Source organism: Micromys minutus (genome assembly GCF_963924665.1).
Source record: "Micromys minutus genome assembly, chromosome: 30".
NCBI classification, from domain to species: domain Eukaryota; kingdom Metazoa; phylum Chordata; class Mammalia; order Rodentia; family Muridae; genus Micromys; species Micromys minutus.
Window position 1 is genome coordinate 30,829,051 of NC_137965.1, and position 18,965 is coordinate 30,848,015.

Consider the following 18,965-nt stretch of genomic DNA (forward strand, 5'->3'; position numbering starts at 1 on the left):
CAGTGGTGCTGGTATCTAATATCAGCAGAGCCTTAACAGCCATTGTTAAGTAAATATTGGAAAGTTTGGCATCACAAACCACCACAGGAGGTCTCTTCTCTGGTTGGGACTGAGTATTGCATATTTAGCATGTTTTCCAAAACAAGACACTCCCTTTCCTTCCTTGGATTTTAGTGTCATTATCTTACTGTTTTCAATTTGAGCAAGATCCCAGCCCACCACCACCTTAACCTCCTCTAGCCTCACCCACACCCTCTGAGGTTAGGACTGGGAAGAAGAAAGACTCCAGAGTCTTTCAGAACATCAAAGTAGCCACTGAGATTGTGAACGGGATCTCAGAGGATTGTCCCAGTTTGAGCAGGTGAGTTGGCTCAGCAAGCAAAGGCTGGTAACCTTGAGGTTGATTCCCAGGACTCACATGATGGAAGGGGTGAATCAGCTCCCTAGAGCTGTCATCTGACCTCTACACTTGTGTGTGGTTACGTGAATACACACTTGTGCATGAGCAGAGGTGTGTGTGGGGGAGATACAACCAGCCAGAATTTATTATAAGGATGTCCTGTGATTATACACCTTCCCCAAAAGAGTCTCCACATTACTCTTAGGTTCCTTGATAACCGCTATCTTTAGGTTGTGCATGTAGCCATGAGCATCTGAGGACAAGTGTCCTTGGAAGCCAGAGGCGTTAGGCCCCAGAGCTGGGGTTTCAGGCAGTTGTGAGCCACAGGATATAGATGGTGACATAGAACGTGGGTCCTTTGTAAGAGCGGAAAATACTTCTTACCAATAAGCTGTCTCTCCAGCCCCCAGTTTATCTTTTTTAAAAGATTTATTTTTATTACTGTTGTATTAAAATTATGTGTGTGTGTGTGCGTGTCTGTGTGTGAATTTGTGAAAGTAAGTGCAGGTACCGTGGAGGCCAGAGGCATCAGAGCCCCTGGCGCCAGGATTATTGATCGTTTTGAACCTGACAGTGTGTGTGCTGGGAACTCATGTCCTCTGGAAGAGCAAATGTGTTCTTAACCCTTCATGGCATCTTAGACTTGGCCCAAGAGCAATCAATAAAACCAGAGATGCTCCAGATTGCTTCAGAATAATTCTTTAAATATTACATGCCTTAGTGAGATTACAGGATAGAGTTGTAGGGTCTTAGTCTTAGCAAAGGGTGTTGAGAGCCCTTCCTGGGGGTGGGGGAGAATGAGCTGGAAACAAGGAGGAGTGAGGTGTGGCTAACTCTCTAGAGTTTAGGGTGGCTTCTTCCTTGGGAACATTCTTGTCTAGTATGTGCAGATCTGCAACAGGAGAGCAACAGGTGGGTTAATTTTCAATTAATGTTATTAATTAGCATTGTTTGTGTGGTGATAGTGATGGCAGGTGTGTGTTTGTGTGTGTGTGTGTGTGTGTGTGTGTGTGTAGGGGATACAAGTCCATGGTGCCTTTGTGGAGGTTGTGGAAAATTCTCCCCTTTCACTTTTGGGTAAGTGCTTCAACCTTGGATAGTTTAGAGCAATGTCACTGACCCCAAAGGCAGGTTTTGAATTGCTCCACCCCACTAGTGATGCAGAGGCCCTAGGTGGGCTCATTTGCTCTTGTGAGAAAAGTTGGATGTTCTCTCTCTGTTTCACTGGAGACTGATCAAGGCAAGTGTCAGCCAAGTGGCAGTGATTCTGTCCCCTCCCCCTCCCCACAGGGCTGGAGTTACAGACTAACACATGAGGTTTTTTTACGGGTACTGGTTATGTGAGCTGAGGTCACCATGTTAGCAAGATCTAGAACCCTCTGAGCTCTTCTTCCCAGCCCCAACATGTGTTTCTCAAAGGAGCCGATACAGTTGGAATAAAGCTGTGGGGTACTGGTTTCCAAGAATTGAACTGTGACTGAGGGAGGAGCGGTCACTTGAACAGAAAATACTGAGAGCCAAGAAAGAGACAGCATTAGGTGAAGTTCCAACACAGGAAACCTGCAAAGCTGAGGCGGCAGCGCACAGTGAGCACACATCAGTGGTTAGAAAGCGGGATGTGGGCCAGGTGTTGGTGGTTTCACCTTTAATCCCAGCACTCAGGAGGCTGAGGCAGGTGGATCTCTGATTTCAAGGCCAGCCTGGTCTGCAGAGTGAGTTCCAGGACAGCCAGAGGGAATATCCCACACTTGGATAATTTTGTTCTTTTTAAAACTTCTTTACTTATTTGAATTTATCCTTTTTAAAAACTGATTGACATGGGCTGGAGAGGTGGCTCAGCGGTTAAGAGCACTGACTGCTCTTCGGGAGGTCCTGAGTTCAATTCCCAACAACCACACGGTGACTCACAACCGTCTGTAATGGGATCCAGTGCCCTCTTCTGGTGTGTCTGAGGACAGCAACAGTGTACTTATATATAATAAATAAATAAATCTTTTTTAAAAGGAACCTATCAAAAACTGATTGATTGAATTTTTTGGAATTTGCTATGTAGATTGCCAGTCTGACCTTGAGCTCACAGAGGTCCACCTGCCTATACCTCCAAGTGCTAGGACTAAAGGTGAGCACCATCGCATGCAGCCAAGTACCTAGTATAAACCTGACACTGCACCAGACAGCAAGCAGTGCAGAGACAGCCCCTGAGCACCTGGAGCTTATGCTGGTTGTGGTTTACTTTATATTGCTTATGACCAGAGTCTCTTGTTGTCCCTGGCTGACCTTGAACTCCTGATCCTCCTGCTTCTACCTCCTAATTGCTCAGATTTAAGGTGTGTACCACTACACCAGGTTTGCTTTACAGATCAATTCATGAGCCAAAGAAGAAAAGAAGAGGGAGGGAGGGAGGAAGGAAGGAAGATAGAGTCATGGAGAAGGCTCAGGGGAAAGGGGCAGGCCACCAAGTCAGGTACTTTGAGTTGAATCCCAAGGTGGAGGGAGAGAACCAAAGCCTGCTGTCCTGACCTGACCTTCTGTGTAGATCACACACACCACACCACCCATGCACACACACACACACACACACACACACACACACACAAAGTAAATACTGGAGAGATGTGTCAATAGCTAAGAATGCATACCGATCTTGCTAAGGCTCTCAGTTCAGTTCCCAGCACCCACACCAGATGGCTCACAACTGCCAGCAACTCCGACTCCAGGAGATCATCCCGGAGATGCATTTCTGAATGCCAAGAACACAAACACGTACACCTACGTACACAATTTAAGCAACAAAACAACACTCTTAAAACTTAGTTCTGAGGCCAGTTGGTGGTGGCACACACCTTTAATCCTAGCATTTGGGAGGCAGAAGAAGGTGGATCTCTGTGAGTTCGAGACCAGTCTGGTCTGCAGAGTGAGTTCCCCGTCTTTACCTCCAATCTTCATTGGACAAACGTTTCTCCCATTGTCCTTTTGTTCAGCCATGGAGAGCGGGAATAAGGGAGTCCATCCAGGAAAAGGACAAGACATTGTAATCAACTGACATGCCACAGAGCTATGGCGCATGCGCACACGCACGTCAGTAAATGAAGTAGGTAAATAAGTCACTACAGAGGCTCTATGACATTCAACATTCATACGTGGCATGTGGCTTCGCTTTCTTTATTTTCTTGGGCTCTTTTCCCTCATCTCTTTAGCCGTGTCTAGAGAAGTTTTGGGTTGCCATGACTGAGGGGAAAGGGATGGGCAGAAACGAGGAACGCTGTAGTGGCCACCTGGGATTGGCCCCAGCAGCCTAGAAGTACCCAGCTCCAAATGTCAATAAAACCCAGGTGTAAAGCCAACTTGGTATCTGCCCCCTTCAGGTGACAACGAGAAGGCAGCTCAAGTCAAGTCCTGCACGGACTCCCAGGGAAGCAGCAATCCCTGACCCCCTCCTAGCCAGCTTCTGAGACTCTCTCTTAAACGAGTTGTACTCCTACTATGTGCCAGATTGTTTGGGGCTTTGGTAATGAGCGTGGGCTGCTGTGTTTGTGGAAACCAAAGGTCAACATCAGGCTTTGTTTTCCATTGTTCTGTGCCTTAGTTTTTAGAGACAGGATTTGATAACCAAACCTGGAGCTCACCAGTTTGGCTAGACTGGCTGGCCAGCTGAGGGGGTCTCTGAAGGTGTTGTGCAGAGAAGAGAACTCTGAAGAGATGAGAATGAGAACTTGGTTCAGATTGCCTTCGTCGACAAACCTTGTAAAGAGTCTGGTAGCAGGTGGTTTGTTTTCAAGGTATTTTAAGCCAGTATTACTAGGTGGACTAGGGAAGGTGGGGTGTTTCCTGCTATAATACAATTTCCAATGTACAAGGAAGCATAATTACATGAAATTCCACTCAGGGTCCATGTCATTTCTTCCAAGAAGATGGATGGGTTCCAGAGATAGGCTACCAGTGCTGGCTTAAGGGCCTAGGGAAGGATCTGGGCTGGTCTTGGTCATACAGATGGCATCGTGACCATGAGCAAGTCTGTGAGCCATCTCTCCAGCCCTGCCCCATTTTCTTCTTACTAAGAAGTGACAAAGTGACGAGGAGAGCCCACATCACCAGTCTCCAAAGCCAACTGTGAGGAGGAGGAGGAGGATGCTGGAGAAGAGGGGTAATTACTCACCGATGGCCTTCCACAGGTCTATCTCAAGAGCTGAGTCTCTCTTCCTGCCCTGGTTGGCCTGTGAGGAGAGGTGGAGAACTAGGAAAGGGATGGGAGACAGCAGGAGAGCTGTAAACGGAATGGAATCACAAAGGATCCAGCAAGTCCTTGCAGCGTTTAGCAGAACAACCAAAGCTGCGGACCGGATGCACATAAGGAACTGTGGCAGGGCTTAGACTAGGGTTGTAACATACCTGTCTGGGTTCAAATCTCATGCTTTGTTTTTTTTAAGATTTATTTATTTAATGTATGTGAGCACACTGTCCCTGTCCTCAGACACACCAGAAGAGGGCATCAGATCCCATTACAGATGGTTGTGAGCCACCATGTGGTTGCTGGGATTTGAACTCAGGACCTCTGGAAGAGCAGTCAGCGCTCTTAACTGCTGAGCCATCTCTCCAGCCCAAATCTCACATTTTCAATTCTTTCTTTCGTGTTGTCATGACAACGTGAGCTTTTCTTTTTGTTTTTCCTTCACATTTATTTATTTGTTAGTTTTGTGAGTGAGGGTAAGAGACGGAGGGGGAGGGGATCCTCCACCAGACGAGAATAAAACCACAGCCACACTTTTGAGCGTCAGTTGAAGCAAGCTTTAATTAAATACTGGCCAGGATGGGCTCTCGCCAGGTCCTTCCCTGGGTTCTCAGAAAATGGCCGCAGTCACATTTCGCAGAGGCTTTAAAAGGCAGCCCCATGAGACCAATGTATTTTCCATCGGGTCCAATCAGGGACAAGCATGTGTCCTAATGAATTTCCTACCTATGCACCGCTCACTTACATGTGATCAGGTACATCCCATGCGATTTGGGTCAAACTTGTTTAGGGGCGTGAAAACACGGGGTTTGTTATCTTGCCTTTATCATTCCAGGAAGTACTTTCCTTGGGCAAGAGGCTTAAGAGTGAGAGGCATTTTTGTTTCATGGATCTCTTAGGCACCGTGATTAGAACTTAAGATGTAACTTTGCCTCTCAGAAGATACAGAGGGAGAGGTGGGGCGGTGCACATGACATGGCACATGTATGGAAGTCAGAGGACAACTATGGGAGTCAGTTTGCTCCTTCTGGGGTTGAACTTGGGTCCTTGGGCTTGCCAGAAAGTCTCCTTACCCAATTAGCCATCTTGCTGGCCTCCAATCTGAGGATGCATTGATCCCTGAAAGAAGCCTGTGAGGTTTTCATTTCATAACAAAAGCACAGAGACTTGGGATAGGAAGATTGAAGCAGTTTGGTTTATGATTTTGCAAAGCCAAGTCAGGAATGACAGGAGTGCTGACCAAGTCCAGAGAACAGTTTATAAAACAGAACACATGACCTCTGCTCACCTATAAATTTGGAACAGAATCTTAATATTACTGTGTAGACCAGACTGGCCTTGAACTCACAGAGATCTACAAGCCTGTCTCCTGGGTGCTACGATTAAAGGAATCCTACCACACCTGACCAGTTTTATTTCTAACAAACGGAGCCCAGCCTCAGGCATAGTTGGAAGGATGGTGTGTGGTGGATTTGGTAGAAACTGAGCAGTGTGTGGCTAAGTACACATGCTCCTTAGAAAAACCATTCGGAGAAGTGGAGAGGCAGGGATGGAAGCAAATCAAGAAAAAAGAATGGCATCTCAATCACAGTACCCACTGTGTGCCAGGGCTGCTCAATTCATCTGTTAAAATTAAATTTATAGGGGAATTTATAATGGAGGATGTGTTTATATGTGCAGTGCACCCATGCCAAGACACCCCTGTGGGAGACAGAAGACATCTGTACCAACTGGTTCCCTCCTTCCACCATGTGGACACTGGGGCTGCAACCCAGGTCATCAAGTGGAAGCAAATGCCTTTATCCATAAGTCCTCTGGTCAACCCCTTCCCTCTCCTTTTCTGAAGGCTTTAGGATCAAACTCGGGTCAGGAGGTGTGCACCATCAGGCTGCAAGTGCATTACCCACTGAGCGATCTTGCTGACCCCTCTTTAAAATCTCCTTCTTCTTCTTTTTCTCCTCCTCCTCCTCCTCCTCCTCTTCCTCCTCCCCCTCCCCCTCCTCCTCCTCCTCCCCCTCCCCTCCCCCTCCCCCTCCTCCTCCCCCTCCCTTCCCCCTCCCCTTCCTCCTCCCCCTCCTCCTCCTCCTCCTTTCCTTCCTCTTCCTCCTCCTCCTCCTTATCCTCTTCCTCTCCTCCTTTTCCTTCTTCTTGAGGCAGAGTCTCAGGCACCCCAGGCTAGCCTCAGATTCCCTAAATAGCTGACAATGACCTTGAACTCCTGGTCCACTTCTCAAGTGCTGAGATTGCAGGTCTGTGGTACACCTAATTTTACACAACTGTGGGCATTAAACCCAAGGTTTTCCGTGTGCTAGGCAGGAATTCTACTAAATGAGCCACACCTAACTTACCTAACCCTCATAAACTCTCACGAATGTTCAAACTACCAGTGTCCTCCCCATTAGAAATGGAGGCCCAGTGAGAGGAATCCTGCACATCAAGCAAGCGGCAGAGTTGAGACTTGAACAGAAGGCTCTGCACCTAGCCTTCCACCTGGACTAACCCTTCAGACCATCTACATACAGATGCTATGGTTTGAACCTGAGCCATCTCCCACGGCCTCATGTTTTGAACACTTGTTCATTTCCCTGGGATCTCTAGAAAGTTGTGGAACTTTTAGGAGAAGGAGCCTAACTGAAGAAATGTCTTTAGGACAAGCCTTCGAAGGGTTTATAGTCTGACCCACAGTTCTGGTACACAGTGACCCCAGATTTCTTCCTTACACATCCACCTCCATGATGCACGCTGGCTCACCCAGCCTTGCTTACTGTGATGGAGCAAAACCTTCTGAAATCCTAAACCAAATGAACCTTTTTACCCTTATCAGCTATTTCAGTTACAGTGATGTAAAAGCAACCAATCTGGTGTCTTTACAAGGACATAAAGCCACTGGCATCAGGTAGGCACGGCCGGGGGATGGAGCATGGAAAAAAAGCTCTTACCAGGACAAAGGAGGTAGCCAGCACTATTGAGGGTCCAGCCTCCTCATCCTTGGGAGAGATGGAGAAGTGAGGACTCATGAAATTGCCGAGATCCCCCAAGTTTAGGGTGATGCAGGTCACCGTGCCACCTTGATACTACCAGCAGTGCCACACACAGCCTTGCTTAGTCTCTGTTTTAGCCCTGTGCAAGTGCAAGTGGAGAACCAGGCAAGATGGCTCAGGGTTTGCAGGTCTTTGCTATCAAGGGTGACCTCGGTTTCCAGAACCCACCTGGTGGAAGGAAAGAAGTGCTTAAAAGCTCACCCTGAGAAGTGTCCTGGGCTACACGTGATCCTGGACACTCAGTGTAGTCACTAGCCAGCTAATAAAAACTCAGCCAGCCCATCCTGAGCATAGAAAACATGGTTCTGGCAGGCCTTGCCTTTCTCCCCGGCTCCCTCTGCCTTGCTAAAAGCCTACATTCCCAAAGCTACTTTGTAAGACCCCGAGGAGACTTAGCTCAAGAGTATGACCCACAGAATACAATTAGACTATGAACTGCTATATTAACATGAGGTTTTTATTCCCTATACATGGGGTTGCTCATCCTCCCAGGGAGAGTCAACCATGAACTCAAAAAGTATACGTCTGTTATACTTTTTTTGAGGGGGTGAACTACTATTTTACCATTGGTCAGCAGTATAATTTTCAGAAGGAGGAGAGGAAGGGGGAGGAAAGGGGGAAGAAACTTTGGCAGTAAGGTTGTTGACAATTTGCATTCTCCTTGGAATTCAGTACAGGGAGGGGTAGGGGAGCTGTTCCTAAAACAGTCATTTTTGTTGTGTCTGAACTCAGTTTGGTCAGTATAGCTTGACCTGTGCACTAAAACTTTGTCTTTACATTTTCAGAATCTTGTTTCAAAACTTTGAGTGGTTTTGTCCTTGTTGTGTTTCTCAGAATTGGGTGATTAGAGCATGAGCTAACATGACATGTGTCAGACCCTATCTAGGGCTTTCTAGAGGGCAGGTGGCTATCAGTCAGTATATTCTGTGTGTTTTTTTTTTTTTTTCCTGAGAATTACTCTGGGCCATTGTTTTTATTTGTCAGGCACAGGCAGAATCTCATAGCCTTGGGATGACTGGAAAATCTCTGAGTCTGACTTTAACCATTTCTGTGTCTTTAGAGTCTCACATTCTAAGGATGGAGTGTTTTGCAAAAGTCTCAGAGCCCCTAAAACTTTGTTTTTTTACATCATTAGCCCCCAAGGTCTAGTCCCCTATTTAGCCACTTGCTGCTTTCTCATCTGACTACCAAGGTCCAGCTATCAAAGTATTAAAGTCCAGCAATCAAACCCCCCCTCTCCTAATAACATACCCAAGCAAAATTAAACACCTCTCTCTAAACACTGGGTTTCCCATTTTGCCTTTATAAACCACCATTTATACAGGCCACACCTGTCTTCTCTCTATCCAGAGGCTGCCCTTTGTCCCTTGGGACAAACACCCCTTACCAATCTCCCTTTCCCTTTTCTCCCCTTGCCCTTGTCCCTTTCTCCTTCTCCTGTTGGACATGTGTGGCCCAACGATAAGAGTATCCACTCCCACAGAGACACAGACTGAGAACCGATGCAATAGGCAAGAGGTTTAATTGATGAGTCCAGTGCACTGGGGTCGTCCTGCAAGAGGGACAGAGACGACCCCAAGGTTTCAAAGCACACAGTTTTTATACAGTTCTGAGGGCAGATTTCAGCAACAGCATGGGGTGGTGGCGTCTCATTGGTGGGTCACAGTGACCCTTAGGTTCATTGGATAAGGGGTTTAGGCTGATGATGATGCATATTTGGACTTTTCTGAGACCTTGTGGCTGTGAGCCAGTAAATTCTGTCCTTGTTTACTTTCTCAAAACTGGGCATTTTGGAAAAGTCTCAGAGCAGGGGCAACTTAACCTGGCCAAGAGCCTCACAACATTCCTGGGTGTTTTGGAAAGTCCCAGGGAGGTGGCAACTGCAACTTGTCCCTAGGTGACCTGGCCAAGAGCCATACACTCCCTTGCCCTCTCTCTGCTCTTTGTCCTTTATCTTTGCCCTCTGTCCCTCCTTTGTGCTAAGAAGTTGGTCTTGAGGTGTCTTGAACTGACTCAGAGGCTCCCTGCATACTTCATATAAAGTTTCTGTGAAGCCAGAGGGTGGTGGCACATGCCTATAATCCCAGCACTTGGATGCAGAGGCAGGTGTCTGTCTCTGGGTTCGAGGCTAGCCTGAGTCAATTTCAGAAAGCCAGGGTTGCACAGAGAAACCTTGTCTCAAAAAAAAAAAAAAAAAAAAAAAAAAAAACCGTAAAACAAAATCTAAAGTTTGTGTGAAGAGAGATGGATGAGTTCTGAGAACAACAGCACATCACACCGTGCTTGGAGTTAACAACGTGCTAGTGTAACCTGTAAAGTTTGCAGACAGTCAGACCCAATGCTACAGGCCTATTAGCTCTTCTGGAGGTTTGAGAAAGGAGAATTCTAAGTTCAAAGCCTTCCTTCCTGGGCTACTGAGTAAGTCCACGGCCAGCCTGGACTACTCAGTGCAATGCTACCTCAGAATAAAAACAAAATAATTAAATAATAGCCGAGGCTGTGCTCAGCTGGTAGAGCACCTGCCTAGCAAACGTGAATTCCCGGGTTCAGGCCCCAGCACTGAACAAAACATCTGCAATCCTCTAAGAAAGCACTGAGGCAGTAAAGGCATGAAGGTCAGAGCTCAAGGACATCCTTTGAAGCAGGTAACTCAGGAGGCAGAGATTTCCCTCTGAGTTCAAAGTCAGCCTGATCCAAGATAGCCAGAATTATGGAAAGAGCCCCTATTTCAACAAATAAACAAACAAAAAGAGGTTATCCTCAGACATTTTATTTGAGGCTAGACTGTTTCCATGAGACCCTCTGGTCCATGGTTCTCAACCTTCATAACACTGTGACCCTTTAATACAGCTCTTGTGTTGTGGTGACCCACAACTGTAAAATCATTCTTGTTTCTGTTTGTACTTCTAATTCTGCTACTGTTTTGAATCATGGTGTAAATATCAGCTGTGCAGGATACCTGACATGGGGGTCATGGCTGAGAACTACCACTTTATCTGGAAAAAATGAGAAACCAAGAGGAGAAAGGGAGAGAGAGGTGTTGCCAAGGACCCAGCACGTGAAGGTCATTCAGGCTTCAAATCTCAAGAAGCCAAACACTGATGTCTTATCTTTTTTTTTTATCCTGATTAGCATTTTTTAAGAAGACATATTTTGGGGCTGGAGAGATGGCTCAGTGGTCTAAGAGCACTGCTCTTCCAGAGGTCCTGAGTTCATATCCCAGTAACCACATGGTGGCTCACAACCCTCTGTAATGGGATCTGATGCCCTCTTCTGCTGTGTCTGAAGGCAGGGACAGTGTACTCATATATAATAGATAAACAAATCTTTAAAAAAAAGAGCATCCCCTCTTAGCATCTTATAACTGACAAATAAAAGTTGAGACGGTGGACGGTCCCATACATCGTCATGTGCATCCGGTGGGACAGCTTTGTTGCTGGACAAATACATTCGCGCCCGAGTTATCAGCGGTGTGAGTGCAGTGAAGGGTATTTGTTGTTGTTACTGTCCTTCTGTCTTCAATTATTTGAGACAGGATGTTGGGAACAGGTAGAGAAACTCGTCTTTGGTGCTGCCATTTTGATTTCAGACTCCATTTTGCCTAAGCTGACCAGTTCCCTCTCTAAGCAGCAATAGTCCCCGAAAACATAATGCCTGTTCCTAACAACAGAAAGAACAAATAAATTTGATCAGTTGGGCGAAACCACTTATATTCAATGTCAGTTGACAATGATGGAACGTTGGGGAAAGTCCCCAATCCTCAAATATTGGTAAGAATTATAACTGTAACAGCCCTGATGCTTGAGCTTTTATGTCTATAAACCCCGCTTCGGCCCCTACTCAGGCTGTCAGAAGAAACAAAGCTCCTCAGTCCTTGCTTAACAACCATCACAGATCAGTGACTCTGCTCACATGGTGTGGAGAATAAAGGATTCTGCTGTTTGAAGAGCCCACTGGTGTATTCTCTCCTTCCTTGTAGCCCACAGCAGACATACTGTAACAAGGGTCTCATGTAGCTCAGGCTGGCCTTGAATTTGCTACACTTGATCTTAGCCAAAGGCCAGGAAGGGATTTGAATTTGCTATGTTTCCAGGATGATCTTGAAATTCTCATCTCTCCTGCTTCTGCCTCCCAAGTGCTGAGATAACCATGTTCTGCTCTGCAAAAATGTTGTCTCTTCTAGTGATTTACAAGCTTAGAATGCTTGAAATGTCTTCAGCTGCAGGAATGGAGTATTCAGATGTTGTCTTGGGTCATGTGACATAGTTCTAGTTAATCCACATAAGCCAGAGCTATTCAACCTGCTAAGAGTAGCTCAACCCATTAACCTCAGGCTGAGTTATAACTTGACAAAGAACTTGGAGGGGTGGCCTAGATCTGTAGACTGCTTTCCTAACATTCATGAAACCCTGTGTTTGAGTCTGAGCACTACATACAACTGGTTGTACAGCACCCTTGTATCCCAGCACTCCTGAGGTAAATTCAGGAGGCTCAGGACTTGGTAATTTTGGGGCACATGGTGAAGGGTGGGTAGCCTGGGGAAAGTTCCTTCAGTTTGTTTTGAGACAGGTTCTTTCTTCGTAGCCCTGGCTGTCTTGGAACTTCCTATGTAGACCAGACATGCCTGGGCCTCAGAGAGATCTCTTGCCTCTGCCTCCAGAATGCTAGGATTAAGTGTGCCACCCTGCCCAGGTCTCCAATAGCAACCTTGTCTCAAAAACAAAACAAAATATCCAAGCATGGTGGGGTCAGTCTCCCCTGTTTATATCTCAGGGCTCAGTCTACCCTTGCCTCGGATTTAAGGCAAGGGCTGCCACCTGATCTTTGTTTGTTGTTTTTGAGACTGGATAGAGGCTGCCCTCAATCAATCTTGCCCCAGCCACTTGGGATCTGGTATTTCAGGCATACATCACCTCCCATGTTGACTTTTTCTCTTTTTCATTTCTTCTGTGTGTGTGTGTGTATGTGAGTGTGACAGAGCACATGTGTACGAGCACACACACGCCACAGCATGTGGTCAGAGCGCTCAGAGGACAGTCCTGATCAAACTCAAGTCCTCAGGCTTAGGCTGAAAGTCCTTCACCCACTGAGCCATTTTGTAAGCCCTTTTCTTTATTTTATTTTCCTTCAGATTGGGTCTCATGTTGCCCAGGCTAGCCCCAATACTACTAGTTGATGTATAATACTCCTACTAATGGAAGCTGGTCTTCCATTCCTGACCCCCCTCTGCTTTCGGGATGCTGGGATCGGAGGCCTACACCACCACTCCTATAGATATGGAACCCAGAGCATCCTGCATGCCGCCTCCATCAACTGAGCTATGTCCATCACTTTCTTTTCTTATTAAGTAGCAGCTCATCATGTCGTCCCTGGCCTTGAACACAGAGTCTTCCTGCCTCTGCTTCCCAAGTGCTGGGACGGTTGGTAGGTACCATCGTGCCGGGCTGAATACACAGTTTCAGCCCTGTGCTTTTTCCTCTTGTGCTTTACCTTTGGGTCATGCCGATGAGCTGAGTCCCTGCCATTTTCAGTCTCACATTAGCTGGTCTCCCTAACGTCCCCCTGGATCAGAGCAGAGAAGATTTGAGGCAATGGAGAAAACCGTTACCCTGTGAGCAGGTGCAGATTCTGGTGTTTCTGCCAGGCTCAGCGAGATGGTGAAGAAGAGGAGCAGATGCATGGGGCAGGGCCATCGTGGAGCTGGAAAAGCAGGGGACACAGCTAAGGATGCTACAAGGACAGATGGATAGTTAGTCTCCAAAGCAGGGTGTGTTTAAAGAGCTTTACTGAGTGGAATTTATCTACACACATGCACAGTGTCTACAGCTGATGAGTTGAGCCGTATGTTACATCATGACATTATCATATGGATGGACGACGGTCGGTAGAAAGTCTTTTCTCTTTTTTTTAGAATTCTTTATCTTATGTATAATAAGTACACCATAGCTGTCTTCAGACACACCAGAAGAGGCATCAGATCCCATTACAGATGGTTGTGAGCCACCATGTGGTTGCTGGGAATTGAACTCAGGACCTCCGAGCCATCTCTCCAGCCCAGAGAGTCTTTTTATTTTAAATATGTCACAGAAAAAAATAAAATAGACATTTTGATCTGTTATTTGTTTCTTTTGGAATCTCTTTTCTTTCTGTCTTTTATGTGTGTGTAGGGATGGTGGTAGGTAAGTAAAAATTGAATTTAGGGCTTCTCATACACAAGCATTGTACCCGAGCCACGCCCCCAGCCCCTCACTGGGGCATTCCAGGCAGGAGCTTTACCACTGAGCCACGCCCCCAGCCCCTCACTGGGGCATTCCAGGCAGGAGCTTTACCACTGAGCCACGCCCCCAGCCCCTCACTGGGGCATTCCAGGCAGGAGCTTTACCACTGAGCCACGCCCCCAGCCCCTCACTGGGGCATTCCAGGCAGGAGCTTTACCACTGAGCCACGCCCCCAGCCCCTCACTGGGGCATTCCAGGCAGGAGCTTCACCACTGAGCCACGCCCCCAGTCCCTGGGGCATTTGCTCTATTAGTGAACTATTTATACCCCCTGGTATGTTTTAAATTTGTTTTATTTTGAAATAGTCTCACTGATTTTTCTCAGGGTGGCCTCAAATTCATTCTGCAGCCCACGCTGGCGTGGGATTTTTGGTTGTCCTACCTCAACGTATTTGTGACTGGAATGGCAGCTTGTGCTACAGGATAAACCTACAAAGTTCTCACGTTTTAAACTCAGTCTTGCTTCAAAGTTTGATCCTCCCGCCTACACTCTGGAGTGCTGGGGTCAAAGGTACATACCACATTTAAAGGTACATACCACATTTAAAGGTACATACCACATTTAAAGGTACACACCACATTTGGTTTGAGGTGTTTTGGATTTGTTGTTGTTGTGACCCTCATTTGAAATATGTGTTTAAATAAAGCAAGGACCAGGCTGCACACATAACTTCTCAGCACTCCAGAAGTGCAAGTTGGAGGATCAGGAATGCAAGGTCATCCTTAGATTTGAGGCCAGCCTGGGATACATGACACTGCCTAAAAATGAATGAAAAATAAGACCAAGAGAAAGATAGACAGACAGACAGACAGACAGAACCTGGAGAGATAATTTAGCACTTAAAAGTGCTTCCTGATCTTCAGAGGACGCACTGAAGTTTGCAACTTTCTGTAACTTCAACTCCAGGGAATCTGAAACTCTTTTCTGGTAACACACACATATACAAACACACACACACACACTCACAAACATACACATACACACACAAACAAACAAACAAATAAATAGATAAATAGAAAGAAATGAGGCTGGAGAGATGGTTCAGTGGATAAGAGCACTGGCTGCTCTTCCAGAGGTCCTGAGTTCAATTCCCAGCAACCACATGGTGGCTCACAACCACCTGTAATAGGATCTGATGCCCTCTTCTGGTGAGTCTGACAACTACAGTGTACTCACATATACAAGAATAAATAAAACTTAAAAAACAAAGAATACTTGCTGCTGCCAGGCAGTGGTGAGGCACGCCTCTGATCCCAGCACTCAGGAGGCAGAGGCAGGGGGATCTCTGAGTTTGAGGCCAGCCTGGTCTATGGAGCAGATTCCAAGACAGCCAGGGCTACCTAGAGAAACCCCACCTCAAAAAGCAAAACCAAACCAAACAAAACCCCTCGGTGCTCTTGTGGGTGACCTGGGTTACGTCACTGCACCTACAGCAGCTGGCTGCATCCTGACTCCAGTTCTAGGGAATCCTGAATCTTCTGGCCTCGGCAGGCACCCGGGGAACACATGGCACAGATGCACATAAGACGAAATAAAATAAATCTGGGGGGTGGGGCGTGCACAGAGAGGAGACACTCGGTGGATAAACAAAGCATTTCACCTGTCAAGCTTGAGGCCAGGAGTTCAGATCCCGGAACAAATGTAGCAGCTGGTTGCAGACCTGGTGTCCACAGCTCCAAACAAGTCACCCTGCTCCTAACAAGGCAGGGTGAGTCTCAACGCCTCAGATTCTCCCCCAACCTCTACACAGGACGTGCTAAAAAAATAGTAGGGAAGCAGTAAGGGAGAAGGAAGGAAAGGAGAGTTGGCCGAGAGGAAATGTACACTTAGGTATGTACCCCCATCTGCCGTCCCTCTTATGAAATGCACAGTGCTTGCCCTGGAGACGGGTCAGAGCCCCAGAGTGAAATTACAATTGATTGTAACTTGCCTGGTGTAGGTGCTGGAATCTGAGCCCAGGTCTTTTGCAAGAACAGCCTTTGCACTTAGCCACCAAGCCGCCTCTCCAACCCCCTCCTGCATGGTTAAGGTTGCCTAGCACAGTGAAACTAAAGGTCCTCTCTAAATAATGCAGCGTTGCATCCTCAGGGAAACCTAAGAAAGATGCCAATATGTGTTTGGAGGTCCGAGGAAGGATTTCAGGAGTCCCTTCTCCTTCTTCCCCCCCCCACCCCCCGAGGCATCAAATTCCAGGTCACTGGGGTTAGCTCCACCCACCTTTACCAGCTGGGCTGATTATTTGATTATTTGAACCTATGCGTTTGCAATCTGTGGGTCAGACTGATAGAACACTGAGAGTAAAGACGAACAGAATGATGGTCTCAAGGGTCAGGTGTGGCGGTGAACACCCATGATCTCAATACCCCAGAGGTAGAGACAGGAGGATTAGAAAGTCACGGTCATTTTCTTCTATGCAGCTAGTTTGAGGCCGTCCTGGACTACATAAGATTCTGACTCAGAAACAGAGGTCAGCTGAGAAGGTAAAGGTGCTTGCTGCCAAGCCTAATGGGCCTGAGTTCGATTCCTAGGAGCTACGGAGGTATAGGGAGGGAACTGATTCCTACAAGTTGTCCTCTGAACACCACAGTCGTGCTGAGGGACATATGTAAGCTCACACATACCCAAAATGAGTAAGTAATATAATAAAAGGGGAAATAATCAAGAAAACAAGCAAAAGATTCCTCTACCCACCCTTTACCCATGTTTCTCAGACCCACTGTCCCGCACATGGCATCTGGCCATAACTGGGCTCTCCTCTCTGGTTCTGTGCATACCTTCCTCCTGTCCCATCCCTGGTGCCCCATCTCTCCTCCTGACCCATCCCTGATACCCCATCTCTCCTCCTGTCCCATCCCTGATGCCCCATCTCTCCTCCTGTCCCATCCCTGATACCCCATCTCTCCTCCTGACCCATCCTGCCATGCCCCTGCCTGTCTCCGAGATCTGCCGTACCGCTCCAGCCCTCATCTCCCCAGCCTTGCCTCCTTCCTACCCATGCTCTCTCCTGAGTGGAACGCTGGCTCAGCCCTCAGCAGCTTTTATGCTTCTGAGGAGAATGAAGAGGTTAGGGAGAAAAACAAGGGTGAGCTGGTCCGTGAGGATGGAGGCGGAGAGGGTGACTCATCCACCTCAGAGTTCTTCAACTGGTCTGTGAGATCAAACAAAGGTGCCTTGTGGCAAAAAAACCAAACCAAACCAAAACAAACAACCAAATAAAACTCCACTTTGTCACCTATGCCTAAACCTGTCTTTCCTCCATGGCTTCTTCATGCTCTCTCTGACTTGTTTTTTGTTTTCATTGTGTGTGTGTGTGTGTGTGTGTGTGTGTGTGTGTGTGTGTTGGGGTCCCATGTGGGTCCCAGGAATGAAACTCAAGCTTGCCATCAAGTACCTTTATCTAATGAGCCATCTCAGACCCCCTTGTGTTTCTTTGTTGCTGTTGTTTTAACATAGGGTGTCGGTAGCCCAGGCTTGCCTCATCTCCAATTTTAGTGAAGGATGACCTTGAATTCTTGATTCTCCTGCATCTCCAAGTTTTATAACAGCTATTACCACATCTAGTTTGACCTGTGTTTTCTGGGGGTTGCATGTGTACTAAAGGTCCTTCCTTTTTGTGTGTGTGTGTGTGTGTGTCCATCTGTCTGTCTGTCTCAGTCTTTCCTAAAATGGCTCCTGGAGCTTAGCTTGAAAGCTTATAGTTATTTTTTGATGTTGTTCTTGTTGTCTTCTGAGATAGAATTTCTGTGTAGCTGCCCCGAAACTGTCCTATAGACCAGGCTGGCCTTGAACTCACAGCGATCTGCCTGCTTCTGCTTTCTGAGTGCTGGAATTAAAGGCGTGCACCACCACCTCTCAGCTACCTCTCAGCCTGGAAGGCTCGCCTACACTCGTGATCCCAGCACTTTGGGGACTGAGGCTGGAGAATCATGAGTTCCAGGCCAGTCTCGACTTAAGTGAGCCCCTAACTTACCCAACCACAGAACAAAATAAGGAGCTGGAGAGATGGCGCAGATGTTAAATATGCTTGCAGACAATCATAAGGTCTGAGGAATTTGGATCCCAGCATTCAGGTATCCAGCCAGATATCCTATATACCCTGCATTCACAGCCTCAATTTGGGACAAGGAGTGGATAGACAGAAACAGGTAAATCACCAGGACTTGCTGGCTTCCCACCTAGCCAAGAAAAAATGAGTCCTAGTTTCTGGGAGAGACACTGCCTCAAAGGCATAGGTGGAGAGTTGGGGGGGGGGTAGGATGGGGGAGAGGACACACAGCGCCCTCTTGTGGCTTTTGTGTGTACACACAGGTACAGTCACCCATGCACACACCCAAACACATACATACGCTAAGGTTTTGTCACTCATTTATTTGTGGTAGCCATATGCCATGACACGTATGTGGAGGTCAGAGGACAACATGTAGGAGTTCTGTCCCATCATATGAGTGAGTCCTGGGTATTGAAGTCAGGTCAACTGCCTTAGTGGCCAGCACCCTCTCCCACTGAACTATCTCACTGGCCAATAAATCATTTCTTAGAACAGATCGCTCCTGGATCTCAATGAACAGATACAGGGTGAGCAACTTATGGGCACTGTGTGTGCCCTCCATGCGTTTGCCATTGACTGTCTCTTCATTTCTCTCCCCTTTGGCCCTGAACAGCAGCCAATTCAAGAGGAAATTGGGGGTTGGGGTGTAATTCCTGACCCTGCCAGTTTTGTCCAGAGACAAAACAGTCTGTAAGATAGTCTGGATTCTCTTGGAGTTCTGTCTCTTCCTCTCTGCCAATGGGCCTCCTCTCCCTCCCGTGTCCCACTGACCAGGGAGCACTTTTGTCTCTGTCTTTACATCAGCCCCTGCCCCCACCCCCACGCCTAGTGCCCCTTCTGAAACCAGCCCCTGCTCTTTCTTGTTCAGCCGGAAAATGAGTCGAGGAGAGGCATGGTGAGACGTGTGGGTCACAGTATCCTTTGTGTGACCTCAGAACTGGGGAGGGGGAGGAGGAGGAAGACTCGCAGG

General features: G+C 47.2%; 1 protein-coding gene across 1 annotated transcript; it reads right to left on the reverse strand.

Annotated features, from left to right (window-relative positions):
- Positions 1-3,342: 3,342 nt before the first annotated feature.
- Positions 3,343-13,349, reverse strand: GALP (galanin like peptide; the record flags this gene model as incomplete). Its single annotated transcript, XM_080941907.1, is given in 5 exon segments — positions 3,343-3,410; positions 4,557-4,634; positions 7,568-7,612; position 7,615; positions 13,278-13,349. Coding segments are annotated over 5 exon segments (264 nt in total).
- Between the last annotated feature and the right edge of the window lie 5,616 nt (positions 13,350-18,965).